Source organism: Lathyrus oleraceus, chromosome 6, assembly GCF_024323335.1.
Source record: "Lathyrus oleraceus cultivar Zhongwan6 chromosome 6, CAAS_Psat_ZW6_1.0, whole genome shotgun sequence".
NCBI classification, from domain to species: domain Eukaryota; kingdom Viridiplantae; phylum Streptophyta; class Magnoliopsida; order Fabales; family Fabaceae; genus Lathyrus; species Lathyrus oleraceus.
The window spans coordinates 325,231,202-325,252,287 of record NC_066584.1 but is presented as its reverse complement, the minus strand read 5'-3'; the positions used below and the strand labels follow the sequence as shown (position 1 = coordinate 325,252,287).

The 21,086-nt window shown below is 36.7% G+C and overlaps 1 protein-coding gene across 1 annotated transcript; it reads right to left on the bottom strand.

Moving 5' to 3' along the window:
• Window positions 1–17,688: 17,688 nt before the first annotated feature.
• LOC127095467 (uncharacterized mitochondrial protein AtMg00810-like) lies at window positions 17,689–18,252 on the bottom strand. Its single transcript, XM_051034150.1, has one exon. The coding sequence runs from the start codon at window positions 18,250–18,252 to the stop codon at window positions 17,689–17,691; it is 564 nt and encodes a 187-aa protein (XP_050890107.1).
• Window positions 18,253–21,086: the final 2,834 nt, after the last annotated feature.

Here is a 21,086-nt window from a genome sequence, read left to right as displayed (position 1 = left end):
GTTGGCGGACGCATTGGCTACCATGTCATCTATGTTCAGAGTCAGGTGGGACAGTGAAGCTCCCAGGATCACCATTGAACGATTAGATGAACCAGCACATTGTTATGAACTTAATACTGAGGGAGTAGAGGAGAAACCTTGGTTCCACGAAGTAAAAAGATATTTAGAAGCTCAGGAATACCCTGAAGGGGCGTCCATCAATGACAGAAAATTCCTGAGGAAGTTCTCCGCTAAATTCTTTCTGAGTAATGGAGTGTTATACAAACGTAATCATGATTCAACTCTGCTTCGCTGTGTGGATAGAAAGGAAGCAGAAAAGATTATGGAAGACATGCATGACGGTATTTTTGGGACTCATTCTAGTGGACATACAATGGCCAAGAAGATTCTGAGATCAGGATATTATTGGTCTACCATGGAAGCTGATTGCCACCATCACTCCAGAACCTGCCACAAGTGTCAGATCTATGCGGACAAAGTACATGTGCCTCCTGCTCCATTGAACGTGTTGACAGCACCTTGGCCCTTTGCAATGTGGGGCATCGATATGATTGGAGAGATTAAACCTACTGCTTCTAACGGACATCGTTTCATCCTTGTTGCTATTGATTACTTTACAAAGTGGGTGGAGGCGGCCTCATTTGCTTCTGTCACCAAGAACGTGGTGGCACGGTTCATCAAGAATAATCTCATTTGTCGATATGGCATCCCTGAAAGAATTATTACTGACAATGGTACTAATTTGAACAACAAGATGATTACTGAACTCTGCACGCAGTTCAACGTAAAGCACCATAACTCTTCTCCGTACCGACCAAAGATGAATGGCGTTGTAGAAGCTGCTAATAAGAATATCAAGAAGATCATACAAAAGATGACGGTGACGTACAAAGACTGGCATGAGATGTTACCGTTTGCTCTTCACGGTTATCGCACTTCAGTACGCACTTCGACAGGAGCAACTCCTTTCTCTTTAGTCTACGGAATGGAAGCCGTTTTACCAGTAGAAGTTCAGATTCCCTCTCTACGAATCATGAAAGAGGCGGGCTTAGATGAAGATGAATGGATTCAGACTCGACTCGACCAGATAAACTTGATCGATGAGAAGAGACTTGCGGCTGTGTGTCATGGACAGATATATCAGAAGCGCATGACCCAGGCATTTAACAAAAGAGTCAAGAGACAGGTGTATCAAATCGGCGACTTGGTGGTCAAGCGTATCATTCTACCACAAGGTGATCCCAGAGGCAAGTGGACTCCCACATACGAAGGGCCATTTGTGGTTAAGAAAGTATTCTCTGGTGGAGCCATGATACTTACTACGATGGATGGCGAAGACTTCCCACATCCCGTGAACGCAGACATAGTTAAAAAATACTACGCATAAAAGAGACCCGCTAGGTCGACGTACCTAGGCAAAAGTTAGGGCATCCCGGCGAACCAAAAGGGTTCGGGCAAAAATTAGGGATAAACATATAAAGACGTACACCCGGCAAGTCGAAAACCTGAAAAGGCGGCTTGGTCAAAAAAAAGGGCATCCTGGTGGACTGAAAACCTGAAAAGGCGGTCCAGGCAAAAATTAGGGATTAAAGCGTATGACTATGTCCCGTTCTCTATCAGCTTCAACCAGGTTAAAGGGACTGAACAAGCCAATCACTTCTATCCGACAGCAGGAGATGAGAGGCTTGAAGACATAATGGCAGTAGTGGAATTAGAATCGATAGGACTTTTTTTTGCATAGCTTTCTCTCTGTTTTCCTGACAATTTCCTCTTACTAGGATTTCTGTCTCCTTGTACTCAAATTGTCTATTTATAGGCCCTCTTTCGAAATCAATATAATTTTAGTTTCAAAAAAAAATGCTCTTGTTTTACTTTCTCTGTTTTGTTTGCATAAACGTCCATTGATTTAATTCGAATTAATATATGCATTTGGATATGATCGATGTTTACCAAAAATGCGTGCATAAAATAGAAATAGCGATTACTACTAGGCTTCAGGATCGAGGAGAAGGTCTAATCATGCTTTCCAATGAATCCGTTGCTAATCCTATTCCCCAGCAAAGCCAGTCATTCCCAGAAGAGAGTGGCATTACTAGACAAATGGGTCATCTCTTCCACCCCCAGCCGGGCTTCTGTTGAACATTTCTACCATCAGACAGAAATCAAGCATCCCCGGCTAAGAAAGGGTCATCGATACCAGTATCTCCCAACCAGAAGATTGAGATTTATTTTCCCTAGTAGAGTCCTCAGGAAGAACTTTTCAGATGCATAATTCATTCATTACATCATTTCACAGCATACGCATGCATACATCGTTCGCAGTTATTTTCGAAAGCATAAAACATCTCATGCATCATGGCATGGCATGAAGCTAACTTTATTTTTCAGGTTAATTATCTTCCTGATACAGTCAAAATAGAGAGCCATTCAGACGGACATCTTCATCGATTACGTTCAGATTCAAATACATCTTTCAGATACACTCCATGTCAACATTCATTCTGACATCCTCCTAACGATGGCATCTATAAGCCCATCCCAGACATTTATTGCAAATACAACATATACAAATACTATCAGATATAGCCTAGCGTACGGTTCATTCTGATTCAGCTCAACATATGACTCTTTCAACTCAGATGCGATCTAACATACGATCCATTCCGACCTTCAACAACTCCAATACGGTCTAGCATACGGCCCATTTGGACCTTCAAGGCCTCAAATGCTACCTAGCGTACGGTACATTCTGAAGTGTAGTCTGGCGTATGACTACCCCCTTCATCATCAGGTACAGCCTAACGGACGGCTCAGTCTACAACTCAGATACGATCTAGCATACGATCCATTCTGATCCTTCACCCCTAGTAACGATACAGCCTAACGGACGGCTCGTTCCGCAACTCAGATACGATCTAGCATACGATCCATTCTGATCCTTTATCCCCAGCAGTGTATGACTCATTCGGATTCTTATCTCATTTTGATTCGGCACAACATATTACTCCTCCAACAATACGGTCTAGCGTACGACCCATTCGGATCTTCATTCCTCAGATACTACCTAGCATACGGTACATTCCGAGGTGTAGTCTAGCGTACGACTACTTTTCGTCAGATGCAGCCTAACGGACGGCCCATTCTGCAACTCAGATACGATCTAGCGTATGATCCATTCTGATCTGTTATCCCCAGCGGCGTATGACCCATTCTAAATCCCCAGGGAAGTCGACGGCCTAATGAATGACCCACTATACGGTCTAGCGTATGACCCAGTGACACCCATGACTTCAGATATCTTCTAACGTACGACGTACTCTGAAGCTCTCATCATCAAACTTCCTAGATGGCATCTTTAAGCCCATCTCCATCAAGACTAACTAATTGACAAGTGCAAATTTTTGGGGCATTCTAAGTGTTCAATAATCTTCCACCTCCAGACCACGAATGGCGTACATACCATTCTGACTCTCTCGGTTCAAGAATATTGAACAGGGGCAGCTGTCATACCCCAAAATTTCCCATTAATATTTCAAGACATTTTTTCAGGGCACTCCGACTCATTATTATGACACTGATCTCAAAGGAACGAAGGCCCAGCTCACGAATGGCCCAATCCAGAAAATGGCCCAAACTGGCCTGTTCGCTACACGCTCGCCTAGCGAACGTTCGCTACACGTTCGCTACACGCTCGCCTAGTGAACGTTCGCTACACGTTCGCTACACGCTCGCCTAGCGAAGCTGACAGATAACAGAAAATTCTGGGCTTCACTCTGAGCCCATTAGGTCACAAAAAAGAGCATTATAAATACCAGCACTTCAGTAATGAAAAGGGGACGAAAAAAGGACGAAAGGAGAACCCTAGCAAGCAAACCCTAGCGCTCACAGACGGAAAACCCTAAAGGAAACCCTGAAGGAAAAGCCGGCGGCAGCAAGGTCACTTCCGCTCAATTCGATCCGATCGGCCAATTCAAGGTTACAATTCGATTACAAACAGGTTGGCATTGCTATTACTACCTTATGTTCTTAATTTGCATGTGGTATCACGATTGAATTTATGAAACTATCTTAAGTTTTACCTATGAATTTAAGTATGCATGAACATCTGAATGTCTAACCACATAATCTCTGTAATGGATGCTATAAGGTGTGAAGCCTGCTGACATTATGCTGTTATCAAAACCAGAATCCGCAGCCGCTCGCTAGCACATCGCTAAGCGAGCATGCAGCGAGTATTCGCTAAGCCTTCGCTAGGCGAGGCAGCGGCGACCGGGACAGTCGCTGATTTTTCTGTTCTGTCCTTTGCTAACCTGTCATGTTTTTATCATAGCCATGCATTGTTTATCTGACCCTATTGCTGTTCTGGTTTCTTTTGCGGTGCAATCTTTGATTGCACCCTGATTTGGTACTCTAACCCGTTTGCTGAATTTTGTAAAGGTTCATCTTTCCCAGGAAAAGATTGCTGTCTAGGTCTTCCACTTTATTTGTGGGATACCCTTGTGGAGTTTCACCCTAAATTACCTAATTAATTTTAATGTATTAATTTTAATGTATTAATTTTAATGTATTGATTTTAATGTATTAATTTTAACGGGGAGATTCATCCTAATTACCTAATCGATTGTAAAATACGGCCTCTAAATATGTGATCTTGGACCTCTCTTTTGCCTTACGATATTACGGTACCACGGTCATGTCCCGCGAATGTGGGGATACACTTAGCAATGACCCTTCGATTAAATCATCATAAAATAAATCATAGTCCCTCGGATGTTGCCTTCGAATATATGATTTCGTCCCTCGATGACCCTTCGGTGTAGCCTACGGTTAAATGATGATCGTCCCTTCGAATGCTAAGGTATCCTTACAACTGTTGCCTTCAATGACCTATCGATGACCCTACGATGACCCTTAAACATCCAAAGGGTAAAATTACTTACTTCTCAATAGTAAGGACAGTTTTACCCTCATAAGGATAGGAAACGTTCATAACGACCTTAGGAAGGTATAACTCTCAATTGCTGGATCATAACTTAAAACATTTCCCACCCCTCACACTTTGCAAATCCTAGAAAATCACCACTTGGTATACATTCATACTAGAATCATTACCAAGTTACATTTTCCTAAGTCGTTTTCAAAATCAAACGAGATAAATACTTTGTATACATTCATACGAGAATCATTACAAAGTTAAACTCTTTTTTCGAAACATTTTTTAAACAATTCACAAACACTTTTCAGACAAAATATAAGTGATCCAGCAATTAAGAGCCCATGGATAACCATGGATACAAAGGGTGCTAACACCTTCCCTTTGTATAATGTACCTCCCGAACCCAAAATCTATTGAGGTCTTTCCTGTTCTTTTCCACCTTTCCTTATTGGATAAAAGAAAAGTCGGTGGCGACTCTTGCTATCCGCGACATTGCGATAAAACGCAAAACACCCCAAGTCAGTTCACCGTATGACACTTGTTGATCAAGAAACATATCATACTCTATTTTTTTGGGTATCGTTTCACAATAAATTGGTGCAATGAGCGTGGAGGGGAAGTTGTCGTCAACAAAGTATGAGATTGATAAATTCACTAGTGTGAATGATTTCGGTTTGTGGTGCTTGAAGATGCAAGTCCTACTGGTTCAACAAAGTTTGTTAGAAGCGTTGAAAGAATCAGAGAATATGGATGTTGCCCTAACAGAGAAGGAGAAAATGATGATGATCGAGAAAGCCCATAACGTCATTGTATTGAGCTTTGGTGATAAGGTTCTCCGACATGTTTCGAATGAAAAAACTGCAGTTGGTGTGTGGGTGAAACTCGAAGGTTTGTACATGATAAAATCATTTGGCAATCGTCTCTACCTGAAGAAAGCTTTGTATTCATTCAAGATGAGTGAAGATAAAGTTTTGGTTGAGAAGTTGGATATGTTCAGCAAGTTGATTCTTGATCTTGAGAATATCAAAGTCAAGATTGATGATGAAGATCAAGCATTGCAGTTGTTGTATGTTTTACCTAAGTCTCGTGCTCATTTCGAAGAAACTCTCTTGTATTGAAGAGATTCGTTGACCATTGAAGATGCTCAATCGATCGTGTACTCTAAGAATTTGAATGAACGAAAGGAACACAAACTATCGTCTGTTGGTGAGGGATTTTCCGTTAAAGGAAAGTTCTCAAAGAAAGATGGTAGTTTTGAGAAGAAGAAGAAGGGTAAAGTTCTACAAAATTCTTACGGTGGTAATGTTTTTGCTATTAGGTGTTATCATTGTAAGAAGGAGGGTCACACAAGAAAGGTGTGCCCTGATCGACTGAATAATCATGGTGGAAAGGATAACGGGAATGCATTCATTGTGCAAGATGATTATGAATCATCTGATGTCCTGGTGGTTTAAAGCAACGACTATAGCAAGGAGTAGACTATGGATTCAAGTTTCACTTGGCACATGACTCCAAACAAAGATGTGTTTGAGGAACTATATGATCAAGATGGTGGGTCAATATTGTTTGGAAACAACAAAGCCGACAAAACTGCAGGTATTGGATATGTAATATTCAAGCTTCATGATGACTCAATAAGGTTATTGAATGATGTCAGGTATGTACCTGAACTTAAGAGAAATTTGGTTTCTCTTGGTGAATTGGACAAGAAAGGGTATGTGTTCTAAGGAGAGCAAAGTATCCTAAGGGTAATGAAGGGGTCGAAGGAAGTCTTGAGAGGTGTGAAAAAATAAGGCTTGTATACCTTTAAGGTTGATGTTGTAAGTGATTCAGCAAATGTGGCATCCACAGAACATGTGTCAAAGACTGAGCTATGGCACAAGATACTTGTCCATATCAGTGAAAGATGCCTAGTCGAGTTGTCGAAATAAAATTTGCTATGTGGTGAAAAGGTCATAAAATTGGAGTTTTGTGAACCTTGTGTATTTGGTAAATCCTATAGGGTGAACTTTAACAAAGGTAAACAAAGAACACATGGATCCCTTGATTAGATTAATGTTTATCTTCGGGGGCCTGCAAGGAATCCCTCACACTCAGGTACAAGATATTTTCTATCCATAGATGATGATTACTCACAAAATTTGTGGGTATTCATTCAGAATGCTAAGGATGAAACTTTGAAAATTTAAAATGTTGGAAGACTCTGGTTGAAAACCAAACTGGCAGGAAGTTCAAGAGGTTGAGGACCGACAGTGACCTTAATTTTGCAATGAGGCTTTTGACACATGTTGTAATGAGTTTGGTATTACAATACATAAAACTATTGTAGCTACTCCCCAACAATATGTTTTGGCTTAAAGGTTTAATCGAACCATTCTGGAAAGAGTGAGGTGCATGTTGGTTAGTGCGAGATTAAATAAGGTGTTTTGGGCAGAAGGTCCTATTACTGCAACATACTTGATAAATAGGTGTCCTTCGACTGCTTTGGGGATGAAGTCACCTGAAGAAGTTTGGTTAGGTCATCCACTAGACCTCGACAAACTTAGAGTATTTGGTTGTGTAGCATATGCTCACATTAGGCTAGACATGGTCGAACATAGAGCTCTGAGATGTATGTTCCTTGGATACCTCGAAGGAGTCAAAGCTTATAGGCTATGGTGCTTAGAACCGGGTCACAAGAGGTGTATCCCAAATTGAGATGTATTTTTCAATGAAGCTGAGATGACTTTCAAAAAATTTATGACGTTGGTCAAAGTACCAATATCTCTGGAGAAGAGATGGAACAAGAAGGGATTCCTGTTGAGGTGAAGCAAAATGATGTTGAATTACATATCCCAGATGAAGTCAAAGAATAAGCACAAGTTGCTAATGAAGATGAGGAGATTGATAATGACTACCTGCTTGCAAGAGACAAGTCGAAAAGAGTCATCAAGCCACCTCAGAGACTTGGTTATGCAAATCTCATAGCTTATGCCTTAATCTTTACAAGTGAGGTTCTGGATGAAGAACATATAGACTATAAGGAAGTTACGAAGAGTCGAGACAAGACTTAATGGATGAAATTTATGGATAATGATATGAAATATCTTCAAGATAATAACACTTGACAGCTGACCGAGAAACCTGCAGGGGCCAGGTTAGTTGGTTGTAAGTGGATTTTCAAGGTTAAGGAAGGAACCGAATGAGTGATGTCAAAGAGATTTAAGGTAAGGTTGGTTGCTAGGGGGTTCACTTAGAAAGAAGGCATTGAGTTTAATGATGTGTTCTCACATGTTATAAAGCATAGATCCATTTGAATGTTACTTGTTATGGTGGCAAAGTTCGACATAGAACTTGAACAGATGGATGTGAAGACAACCTTTCTATATGGTGATCTAGATGAAACAATCCTGATGAGGCAACCTGAAGGGTATGAAGAAAAGGGAAAGGAAGATTATGTGTACAAGTTGAATAGGTCGTTACATGGTTTGAAATAATCTCCTCGACAATGGAATAGGAGATTCGACAAGTTCATGACACACATAGATTTCACTAGGAGCCAGTTCGACCACTGTGTTTACCTCAGATTTCGACCTAGAAATTCATTTGTTATTTTGTTGCTTTATATAGATGACGTCCTCATAGAAAGAAACAATGTCGAAGATGTTACGAAGATGAAGGTTGAACTCGATAGGGAGTTCGACATGAAGGATCTGGGAGATGCCTCAAGAATTCTCGGGATTGATATTCTGAGAGATATAAATTAGTCAAGACTATGCTTATCTCAAGATACATACTTGAATAAGATTCTAAACAAGTTTGGTTTGTCGAATTCAAAGTCTGTTCTAACACTGACTAATCCTTAATTCAAGTTGAGTTTGACTCAAAGTCCTAATACTTAAGTAGAAAGAGATTATACGAATAGCATTTCATATGCTAGTATAATAGGTTCTTTGATGTATGTTATGGTTTATACAAGGCCAAACATAACATACATAGTGAGCCTTGTAAGCAGGTATATGGCCAATTCTGGAAAGACGCACTAACATGCATTAAAGTGGATCCTAAGGTACATAAATGTGTCTATGAGAAGAGTCATGATTTATGGTTGAGTTTGTGGTGATGATAGCAAAGTCGAAATCGAAGGATTTGTCGACTTTGATTATGCAGGTTGTATGGATTTCAAAAAATCTATTTTTGGACATGTGTTCACTATGTTTGACACAATAATTAGTTGAAAAGTAACATTTTATAAGGTTGGTGCCTTATCAACCACTAAAGCGGAATATATTACCCTCACTGAAGTTGTGAAAGAAGCATTGTGGCTTGAAGGTTTTGCTAAGGAGCTGAAATTTCAAGGTCGAGCTATCACTGTTAAATGTGATAGTCAAAGTGCAATACACTTGTCAAAGAATTCAGCCTATCATGAGCGAACCAATCACATCAATTTGAGGATGCATTTCAACAGAGAGATAATCGAGCGTGGAAAAGTTCAAGTGCTAAAGGTTTCGACTGATAACAATGTTGATGATATGATCACCAAGTTGTTGCCTAGTAGCAAGTTCTTTCACGGTATGCAGTTGATAAAGTTGCATATAAAAGCTAGTTTATTCCCTTGTTAGCGTAGAGTTTGTTCCAAGATGGAGATTTGTGGTATTGGATCGAACTCTAACCTCAAAAAGGTTAGCTTCATGGTTCGATTGAAGTTGTGTATGCCGTAGTCGAAGTTTGTTCAAGCATGCTGTCGAAATATGTTAGCTTAGTGTTTAAGTTAGCATGTCAAATTGGGAATGTTTGTTGGGTCAATTATTTAGTATGTCAGTTGAAAGCTAAAGTTTTTTTTCTTCTTATAAATAACATACTAGTTACCACGTATCCATCAGTCCTTGATAATTCTATTCAGATAGAGAAAGTGGTGTGGTTGTGATTCAATAATAAATATTATTCTTTAATATGTAATTGAATCAAGAATCCAGTTTTTTAACCATTTTGTTTGTTCTTTCTCTTCTCTTCTATCTTACTTTTTAATTTGTGGTTTTCTTGTTAATTAAGAAATCAAGCATACTCTATTTTCTTGGACATCATTTCACAGCATATTCGGTACACTTTATTAATCAATCTCATTTGCTTTATTTCATATATTTCATAATTGAATATCAAAACTTGGTTAATAGAGTGTAAAGATTGATTATTATATTTTATATTTTAATGTTAGAATTTTGCTAATGTTAAGTATTTTATTGATAAATAAAGTAGTAAACTTGATTAATAAATTATAAATAAAATATGTGGTTAATAACCTCTATTTGTGTGGTTAATGCAATAATAAATTTGGTTAATCATAAATTTTATATTTTTGTTATAAAAAAAATTAAAATTAAAATATTTTTTATAAATATTTTTTTTTTATAACAAAAATATTGTTCACCATATAAATATGATGAATAGTGTTTGATGTACATCTTGGTGTAAGAATAACTGTTGTTTTATAATATAGGTCCAACGTATAATTTAAATCAACCAATTAACTAGCTCTTCTCATATCCTTTTAACATACAATAGACCAAAGCTAGATGTTTCCTTTGGCTTTGTTTAGGAGTTTGGAGGAGAGGGGAATGAAAAGCTTTTGAAAAGAAATTTAAAAAAAAATGATATTTTTTAAAATAATGATTTTGTATAGAATGATAAAGTAGTGTTTATCATTACTATATTTTTAATTTTCAGAATATTATAAGAACATAAAATATATTTAGAAAATTTATGCAAATCCTCCAAAATCCTCGTTCAATACAAATTTTGAGTTCCCCAAATTAAGAGACTTTTGGTGTTATGAATGAAAACAAACCCTATAAAAATTCCATGATCAAAATCCTTCAATTCTTTCCACTCAATCCTTCCCTTTTTTAAATCCCTCCCCTTCCTTCTCCCTAAAAACTCTCAAACAAGCCCTTTAGGTACATAAGGATTCTTTTCACATATACTATGTGAATTTTAATTTGTCTTTTCATGTATTTTGCAATCAAACATTTTGAATAGGCAAAACTCAACTTCTAAAAAATATCATTACAAAACTCTTATTCATAAAGTGTTTGAATTCATCCGACATATTTTGATAATTTATTGTAAAGACCAAGTCATTCACATTCAAACTTACTATTAATATTAATGAAAGTGTATTTCTGTATGTAATTGTGTGTCTCATGAGATCACACCGGATTTATATTTATATACATATTGATTATACACAATAGATAATGTAATCATTACAATCTATACAATGTTAAAGTTAATCGTTGCTAATTGATCCTAACAGATTCTTAACACTTCCCTTAAGTTGTATCATATAAGTCATATAAGTCAAACTTGTTACAAGTATAATCCACTTGAGAATTCTTAAGAGACTTAGTGAGCATATCAGTCAATTGGTCTTTAAACTTGAAGAAATTTATGGTTATTTCTCCTGAAAGCACCTTGTCACTTACATAATGACAGTCTATTTATATGTGCTTGGTATGTTCATGGAAAATCGGGTTGGATGCAATGTGGAGTGTCACTTGATTGTCACATATGAGTTTTATGGTCTGAAGATCTCTCAACCTAAGCTTTGAGAGCGAATTTTAAGTCATGCAAACTCCTTTAAGGTTGCTTCCATGGTGTAACACTCTGAATTCAATTAATTAATTTAATTGAATTTAGTTGCATTTTGTTTACATTATTAAGTAAATTATATATTTTTATTTGGATAACTAGTGAATATATGTGTTTCGAAGAGTATTAGAGAAAATTAAGGGAATGGTAGAAATTAATTGAATTTATTTTAATTAATTTAAATTTGGAGAAATTTAGATTTAAGATATATTAAAAAAGAAGAGAAATAGTAGAATTTGGTGGAAATTGAGTATTAGATTTAAAATAAAATAAATTAGAGTTAGTAAGAGAAGTATGGGTAAGACAGGGAATATGAGAGTTAGTTGAGGGTAATAAGAAAATAACATAATTAAGGGGAATTAGGTTTTGGTTTAAATATAAAAAGTGAGGGTTGAACCTTTTTACAGTACGTATTATTTTGGAACAAGAGGAAAAGGGTAAGGGAGACAACCTAGGGTTTGGAAAGAAAACATCATTGTTGAGGAGCTTAGAGCTTGCTTTATTGGAAATGCAAGGTAAGGGGGAGATGACTCTTCTATGGATGTATATTGTATGAAGGGTAGAGAGATCCTCACCCTCTTCTAGGTTTTTCTTTTTATTTCACCATTGCTGATGTATTCTTGATGAAAATACTGTAAATTACATGTCCAATTATTGTGATTCATGATTTGATATGTGTGTTATGACATGATTAATTGGAAATTGATTCATTCGGTTAAATTCATGATATGGTGTGTTTGGGGGTTACAATATGAATTGGTATGATGTATTATGGTTAAGGAATGGAGAAGATGAAGTCAACGTGATTAAAACTAGAATTTTCGGAAAATTAGCTGATGTCAACCGATTGACCTCCAATCTCAATCGATCGATCGCATGAAAATTTGATTTTTTTTTTGGAAAAAGGAACGATGCCAATCGATTAATTGGTTACTACAATCGATTGATGCTAGTGTAATGAACATTTTTATTTTGAAAAATAGAAGGTGTCAATCGATTGATGTTAATCAATTAATGGGGATAATTAATCGATTAATTCGCTGCAAAATGATGCTGAAACCAGAAAATTATCATTTTAGTGCTCTTGCCATAACTTTAGTTCCACAAATCCAAATGAGGTGTGGTTTAAAGCGTTGGAAAGATAACTTGTATGGATACCCCAAAAGTGATATATTAAGAGGCTAGATAGGTAATGGAATTTGTGGAAATTAATTGTTTTACTTGTTACGTAATAGTTAACGGTAACAAACAAACAATTAATTATTGTGAATGAATGAATTAATGATGAAGCAATGACAAGATGAATTAATATGATTGAGTACTATGTGGGTGTTTATTCTATGTATGAAAACATGTTGTGAAGTTCAAGTATAATTATGTGAGGTGTTGTAAATACTTGTTGATGATTGTTGATATGCGTAGTTTGGAGTGAGAATTATTGTTGATGCATTGAGATGCATGATTGTTTACAGTCATGTGTGAGACTGTAATCATTTTCGTATTCTTTTCCTTGCATGATTGCTTACAGACAGATGTGGGATTGTAATCATTAGTGTGTTATTGTTGTAGCATTATTATATGTTATTCATGATCTGTTGTCGTTGTTGTGAAAGAGACGAGTGACGAGTTCAGATGTTGGGACTAGGGACTTGTCCCAAGCTCAGATGTTAGGGCTTGGAGCTCAAATCTTAGGGCTCAAGGTTTAGATGTTGGGACCCGATTCATGTGAAAAACCTTTGTTGAGTTGGTACCACATGCATATAGAGTCGAGGTGTTGTCACATTGCATACAAGTTGACATTTGTGAATTGATGATTGTTATGTGAATAGATTAACAACTGATTATTATTATTATTATTGTTTAGGATATCCTTCCTGATCTTTTGCACCACTAACGTATTTGACCATATTCTCACCCCTTTCTTGTTTTATTTTGTGTGTTGATTTACGATGTGTACAAATACTCAGGAGCATGAGTAGTAGCTTTTATAAGTTGGAATATAGCCTTAAAGCTCATCTTTGTTTACTTTATCCGCTTTTAGTCAGTTAAATACTTTGATCTGTAACATCGGGAACAATGCGTTTTTACTATGTTTTGAGTTAATGTTGAATTACGTAGTTTAAAATCTGATACTTTATTTGCGAAATTTAATTTTGAAGTTGTTGTAATATGATTTTCCACTGCATGTTGTTAAATGTTTTCGAAAGTTTTTGAATGGTTGTCGTAGTGAAACCTTAAATTGTCGATTAAATATTTTTTATATAAGTTTTAGGGTTTATGGTGTTACACATAGCATGATATTTAGATTTAACACTAGATAAAGCAATTATATTATATTTTTTGCTTCTCCATGAGATCATATTACCTCAAATAAGAACATAATATCCATAAATGGATCTCTTACCCGACAGTGATCCGACCCAGTCGGCATCTGAATAAAACAAGTGACTTTAACATCACCTTTTATCTTCATATAACAATCCTCTTCATGGTGCATTATTTATATGACTAAGAATTCGAATGAATGTATCTCAATGACTATCATAAGGAGTGCTAAAAAATTGACTTACAATGCTCACTGCAAATGTAATATCTGATCTGATGACTGTAAGATAATTAAGTATACCCATAAGTCGTCGACATCTTTATGGGTCTTTCAATGGCTCCCCCTGACCCAAAAGAAGCTTGACATAGGATCCATGAGAGTATTAATAGAACGACAATCAATCATACCACTTTCACTTAGGATGACTAATGCATACTTGTGTTGGTTGATTGCAATGTCTGATGAGGATTGGGCAACTTCAATGCCTAAGAATTATATGAGTGGACTTAAGTATTTTGTCTAATTGTTTTTGAAAATATGAGTTTTAAGTCGCTGGATACCATCTGGGTCGTCTCTAGTTATAGCAATGTCATCAACATAGACTACGAGAAAGATATGTAGATTGATGGAGGAATGAATGAAGACAATAGAGTGATCTGCTTCACATCTAGTCATACCAAATTGTATCAAGGCATAACACCAAACCAATCATATGGGGACTATTTCAGCCTATAAAGAGAACGATGAAGCCGACAAACAAGTCTAGGATTGCTAGAATAATAAAACCTGAAGTCTGATCCATATAAACTCCCATCTCCAACTCTCTATGTAAAAAGACATTTTTAGTGACCAATTGATGGAATGACCAATGATTAATGACAACCATCACAAGAAATAGGCTAACTGAACAGATATTGCCCACTGGATAAAAAGTGTCACCATAATCGAGACCAAATATTTGTGTGTAATCTTTAGCTACCAGACGGGCTTTGAAACGATAACTTTCATCTATAAATCCATTGAAATCCCATTGTAGTTTTGTCAATGTTTGGTTCACCTTAGCCTTAATAAAATACATCTTTTAACTCATATTTTTTTTCTAAGCTTTTGTCATTTGAGTTTCAGTCGTGTCAGTTAGGCAAACATACACGTCACACCCATTGTCAACGAGTAAATAAAAGTGATGTGTCACCTTTTGCTTTAGTTCATTATGATATTTTGGGTCCTACTCGTGTCAAGTCAACTTTAGGTTATTATTAATTCATAACTTTCATCAATGATTTTTCACGATGTACTTGTTTATTTTTAATGAAAAATCGTTCATATGTTTTCCATACATTCCAAGAATTTTATGTCGAAATTAAAAACTAGTTTGACACTTTCATTAAAATTTTACTCACTAATAATGCTTGTGAATATATGTCATTTAAATTCTAATATTTTCAACATCAGATGGGATTATTCATCAATCATCACGTGGTCACACACGACAACAAAATAGTGTCGCTTAACAGAAGAATCACCATTTAGTTGAAACCACACAGACTCTTTCACTTCACTACAATGTCCCTTTTTGTTTTGGGGGTGATGATCTTCTCACAAATTGTCACCTTATCAACTGAATTCCTTCCTCGGTCCTTCAAGATCAGATTACATGCTTATCTTTAACCCACAATGTGATTTCTACTACATTCTTAAAATAGAACATCTCTGCTTACATCCACCTTCCTTTTGATTAGATCATACAATTTATATGTTTTTGTCTCGTCACTCATGCCTTAAGTGAATGCATGATACTCTTATCATCATTTTTTCCCCTTAAATTACCACACACATGAACATATATTATACACTCAAAATGTTGGGAAAAACAAACAAAGTATAGAGAAAAAAGAGGAACACAATCACAATACAAGAACATAACATGGAAACTACAAAATTGAAGAAAAAACACGATTGTTGTCAATAGACAACTAGAGAATAACACTATGTAAAAATTGTTACAACACATTATATACCCTTAACTAATCTGGGACCCCAATACACCTTCACCCTCCAAAACAAATATTTAACTACATCTCACAATATTTTAATATAATAGTATAAGAGAATAAATAAAGTCAAATACAAACTTAAAGTGCTTTGGGCTGATGCATCTTGAAATGAAGAACTTGAATCATATATATAGCCTTTGATTCCCTCTTCCTTCACAAAATTAAGTGATGCAGGACTTCTTCAACATGTATATTTTCAACCAACCCCAACAATCTTCACCTTGATTAAAAATAATACATAAGTTTTCATTGTCTTCATCGACAATCATACTCCATCATAAAGAGTATCAACATGTATATTTTCAACTAATCTCAACAATCTCCACCTTGATTGAAAATAACACATAAGCTTCCAGTGTCTTTATTGACAATCATATTCCACCACAAAGACTATAATCACTTGAATGTACACCACTCCTAGAATTTTCACACTATCTTCACCGACAATCATAATTTTAAAAACTAGCATGATCTCTCATGAAGAATATATTTCACTTGAAAATAAACCACTTCAAGAATTTCACATTGTCATCACCGACAATCATATACTTTATCATGAAGAATAAATTTCACTTGAAGTTAAATCACTTAATTTCACATTTAAAAAACTAAGTTGAAAACTTATGGAGCAACTTCCTTGTTGGGGGAAGCTCTTCAACCATCGACATCATCTCACAACACACTTGTGCAATCTTGATTGTATCAACACATCTTTGACTTGAACTTTTCACAAGTAAAAAAAGATTTTTCCATCATTTTCTCTAGCCTAAACTAAGTTGAACTTTTCACAAGTAAAAAAAGATTTTTCCATCATTTTCTCTAGCCCAAACTAAGTTGCATTTTTCACAAGTAAAAAAAGATTTTTCCATCATTTTCTCTAGCCTAAATTGTACAACTAACCACATAGCATACTAAAAGATCTTATATCCGTTATTGAAAAAAAAAAGAAACAAAGTATAGAAAAAACAAAAAATGCAATCACGACACAAAAATATAACATTGAAATAAAAAAACTAAGAAAAAAAACAATTGTTGTCAAACAACTAGAAAATAACACTGTGAAAATCGTTACAACATATAATATACCCTCAACTAACCCATATACACTCACATCCTCATAAACAAAATTTAACTGTCAGGAAAATAGGTTTGATACCTCTCTCATTATTATTTCTCGTATATATAGAGGTTACAGGGTTATACAAGTAATTACACTAATTAATTACATTTAATGAGAACAAATCAATTTCTGATTTGTTTCCCTTATTCTAGGAACAAACTCTTAATCTATGAATGATTTGTTTCCCTTATTCTAGGAACAAACCCTTAATCTATGAATAAACTAATTCCTATTCACATCCCCCCTCAAATTGATGTTGTTGGTCAATGAGCATCAATTTGCTAACAAGAAACTGATGACGTGGACGGGGAAAAACCTTGGTAAGAATATCTGCAACCTGCAACTGAGTACTGACATGAGGAAGTGATATTAGTCTATCATCATATGCGTCATGGATCGAATGACAATCAATTTTGATATGTTTGGTGCGTTCATGAAAAAAAGGATTCGCAACGATTTGGACGGCACTTGTATTGTCCGCATAAAGTGAAGTTGGCTCTATTTGAGGAAATCAAAGTTCAGCCAAAAGACCACGAAGCCAAATTATTTCAGAACAGGAAGCAGACATGGCACGATACTCAGATTCAGTAGAAGATTTAGAGACTCTCGCTTGTTTCTTACTTTTCTATGCTATCAATGAAGAGTCAAGAAACATGCACCAACCAGTGACAGATCGCCGAGTATCAGGACATCCTGCCCAATCGGCATCACTATAAGCACTCAGTTTAGGAGCAATTCCAGTGGGAAAGAATAAACCACGATGAGAGATTCCCTTCAGGTAGCGAATTATGCGACGAACTGCTGCCAAGTGAAGATGACGAGGAGAGTGCATGAATTGACTTACTTGTTGAACAACAAAAGATATGTCAGGGCGAGTAATAGTCAGGTAATTAAGGATACCCACGAGTTGACGATACAATAAGGGATCAGGCAAGAGATCACCATCATCACGATGATATTTAACATTAACCTCAAGAGGAGTATCCACTGGATTAGCCGATTGTAGACCAGCCATAGAAATTAAATCTATGGCATACTTGTGTTGATGGAGGAATATGCCCTTGGATGTAGAATGAACCTCAAGACCAAGAAAGTAATGCAAATTACCAAGATCTTTCATATGAAACGATGCTTGTAACTGTTGTTTAAGGCTTTGAATCGAAGCATGATAAGAACCAGTAATAATCATATCATCAACATACAGAAGAAGTAGGACAATTCCAGTAGAAGTTCTATGAATAAATAGAGAAGAATCATATTGACTCTGAGTAAAGGAGAACCCAAGTAGAGTTGAGCGGAATTTTTCATACCATGCTCTAGGCGCTTGTTTCAAACCATATAAGGAGCGTTTGAGCTTGCACACACCCTTAGATGACAAGAATAAACCTTGAGGAGGAGTCATATAAATATCTTCTGTCAGGTCACCATGAAGAAAAGCATTTTTCACATCCATTTGATGAAGAGACCACCCGTTAGAAGCAGCTATGGAGAGTATTGTACGAATAGATGTCATTTTGGCAATCGGTGCAAATGTCTCATCATAATCAATTCCATATTCCTGCTTATTTCCTAAGGCAAACAATCGAGCCTTGAAACGATTGAGAGACCCATCAAAATTCAGTTTTACATAATACACCCATTTGCAGCCTATGGGTTTGATATCAGGGGGACAAGAGACAATATCCCATGTAAAATTCTCTTGAAGAGCCTGAAGTTCCTCATTCATTGCTTTTATCCAACGCACGTCTTTAACAGCCTGTGTATAACAAGTAGGAATAGATATGCTAGACAGTGAGGCGGTCAGAGAAGTATGTGAGGAATCATACCTGTCTGGTGAATATCTATCTGGTGCTTTAGATATTCAACTAGAACGTCGTTGTTTGACCGGTTCAGGATCAGGTGGCGGATCTGTGTCGGGAGGGGCAGTGGGAACCTGTTTTCTGCATTGTCTGACATATGTGATGCCTGGTTTGTAACGTTCTATAGATCGAGGCATAACAGAAAAATTAGGAAGAATAGCAATTTCATTTGTGACAGGAGAAAGAGAATGAAACATAAATTGATTATCAAAAAATGTAACATTCTTAGAAACTCGAAAGCGGTGATTAGACACATCATAACACACAAAACCCTTATGAGAGTTGCTATACCCCATAAATGCACATTGAATAGACTGTGCTCCAAGCTTATTTCGTTCAAACTGAGGTAAGTGAACAAAACACACACATCCAAAAGTATGTAAATAACTATAATCAGGCTGAGTTTTAAAAAGACGAAAGAAAGGAGAATCAAAATAATAACCGTAGAAGGAAGACGATTGATCAAGAATACAGCTGTGGAAAGGGCCTCTACCCAAAATCGGGATGGCACAGAAGCTTGAAGAAGTAAGGTGCACGTTACATCAAGCAAATGACGATTCTTTCGCTCTGCCATCCCGTTTTGTTGGGGGGTATTGGGACAAGATCGTTGAGACAAGATCCCTTTTTGTTGAAGGTACTCCTGAAACTCATGAGACATATACTCACCTCCAGAGTCAGATCGAAAAAAATTCACACTTGCTTGAAATTGAGTTTTAACATATGTCAAAAACTTCTGAAACATAGAAAACACTTCAGACTTAGATCGAAGAAAATATATCCAAGTAAAACGACTGTAGTCATCAATAAATGTGACAAAATATTTATAGTGAGCATGAGATGCTGCAGGAGACATTCCCCACACATCACTATGAATCATCTCAAAACAAGTGGAGGCACGATGAGCACTTGATGGAAAAGGAAGTGTTTTACTTTTAGCCAATTTGCAAACAGAACATGAAATAGAAGCAGTACAAACATGTTTATTTCCCAACAAACCAGTTTTAAATAAATGAGACAAAACAACAGAATTTGGATGGCCCAATTTTCTATGCCAATCCTCATAAGAGTTCAAAACACTATTACTAGCAAAAGATAAATGACTAGAGCTAAACTGGAGCGGAAACAATCTTCCCACTTTAGGCCCCTTCGCGATCACCTTCCCTGACACCTGCTCCTGCACAAGACAACCAACACGAGAAAAATTAACATTATAATTGTTATCCACCAATTGACCCACTAACAATAAGTTGGAAGCAAGTCCGGGTGATACAAGCACATCACGAAAGTTAGAAATTATGTCACCAACATCAGTGATAGTGAGTTTATTACCATCAGCAATTTGTATTTGCTGATTGCCATTATAAGAATGTAAATTGTGCAAGTATTCAGAGGAGCCCGTCATGTGATTGGATGCACCCGAATCAAGAAACCACGGTTGAGAAACATTAGAAGGCTTACCCTGAATTCCCAAGGCTAAAAGAGCATAATGTACCATTTGTTGAATCATTTCAGGTTGTAGACCACCGCCATTAGATGCACCAGTACTAAGAGGACCAACTGTAGAGTTGGTAGTGGCATGGAATGCTTGGGCTGGACGTTGTGTTGGTCGGGGAGGACGCGTGGGACAATCAAAGATGATATGACCCTGTTGTTTGCAATAGTTGCAAAACTTCTTACTGCAGCTGCGAGCAATATGTCCAAATTGTTTGCAATAAAAACATTGGACTTGTCGCATATCATGACCCTTTCCTTTGCTCTGAGCAGCATATGCAATTGTCACGGGTTCGAAACTGACAGCATCATGAGACATAGTTCCTTGAGTAAGCAGACGTTGTTCTTCCCTGAGAAGTTCACCAAAACAAGTATCCAAAGAAGGAACATGATTCCTATTTAGCAAAGCACCTCTGACAACCTCAAATTCTGAACGAAGTTTCATGAGAAATTGATCTCGCCCACTGGTGTTGTAAACTTCTTGAACAACCGCGAGGGAGGTCTTGGGAACCTTAGTGTGTATAATAGCGGAGTGTTCTGTCCAGAGATTTAGAAAACCAGAATAGTATTCTTGAATAGACAAGTCACCTTGTTTATAGTTGGCTTGTCTAGCTTTAACTGAAACCGCTTTGCTGAATTGTCCTGGTTATAAATGCGCTTCAAATAATTCCAC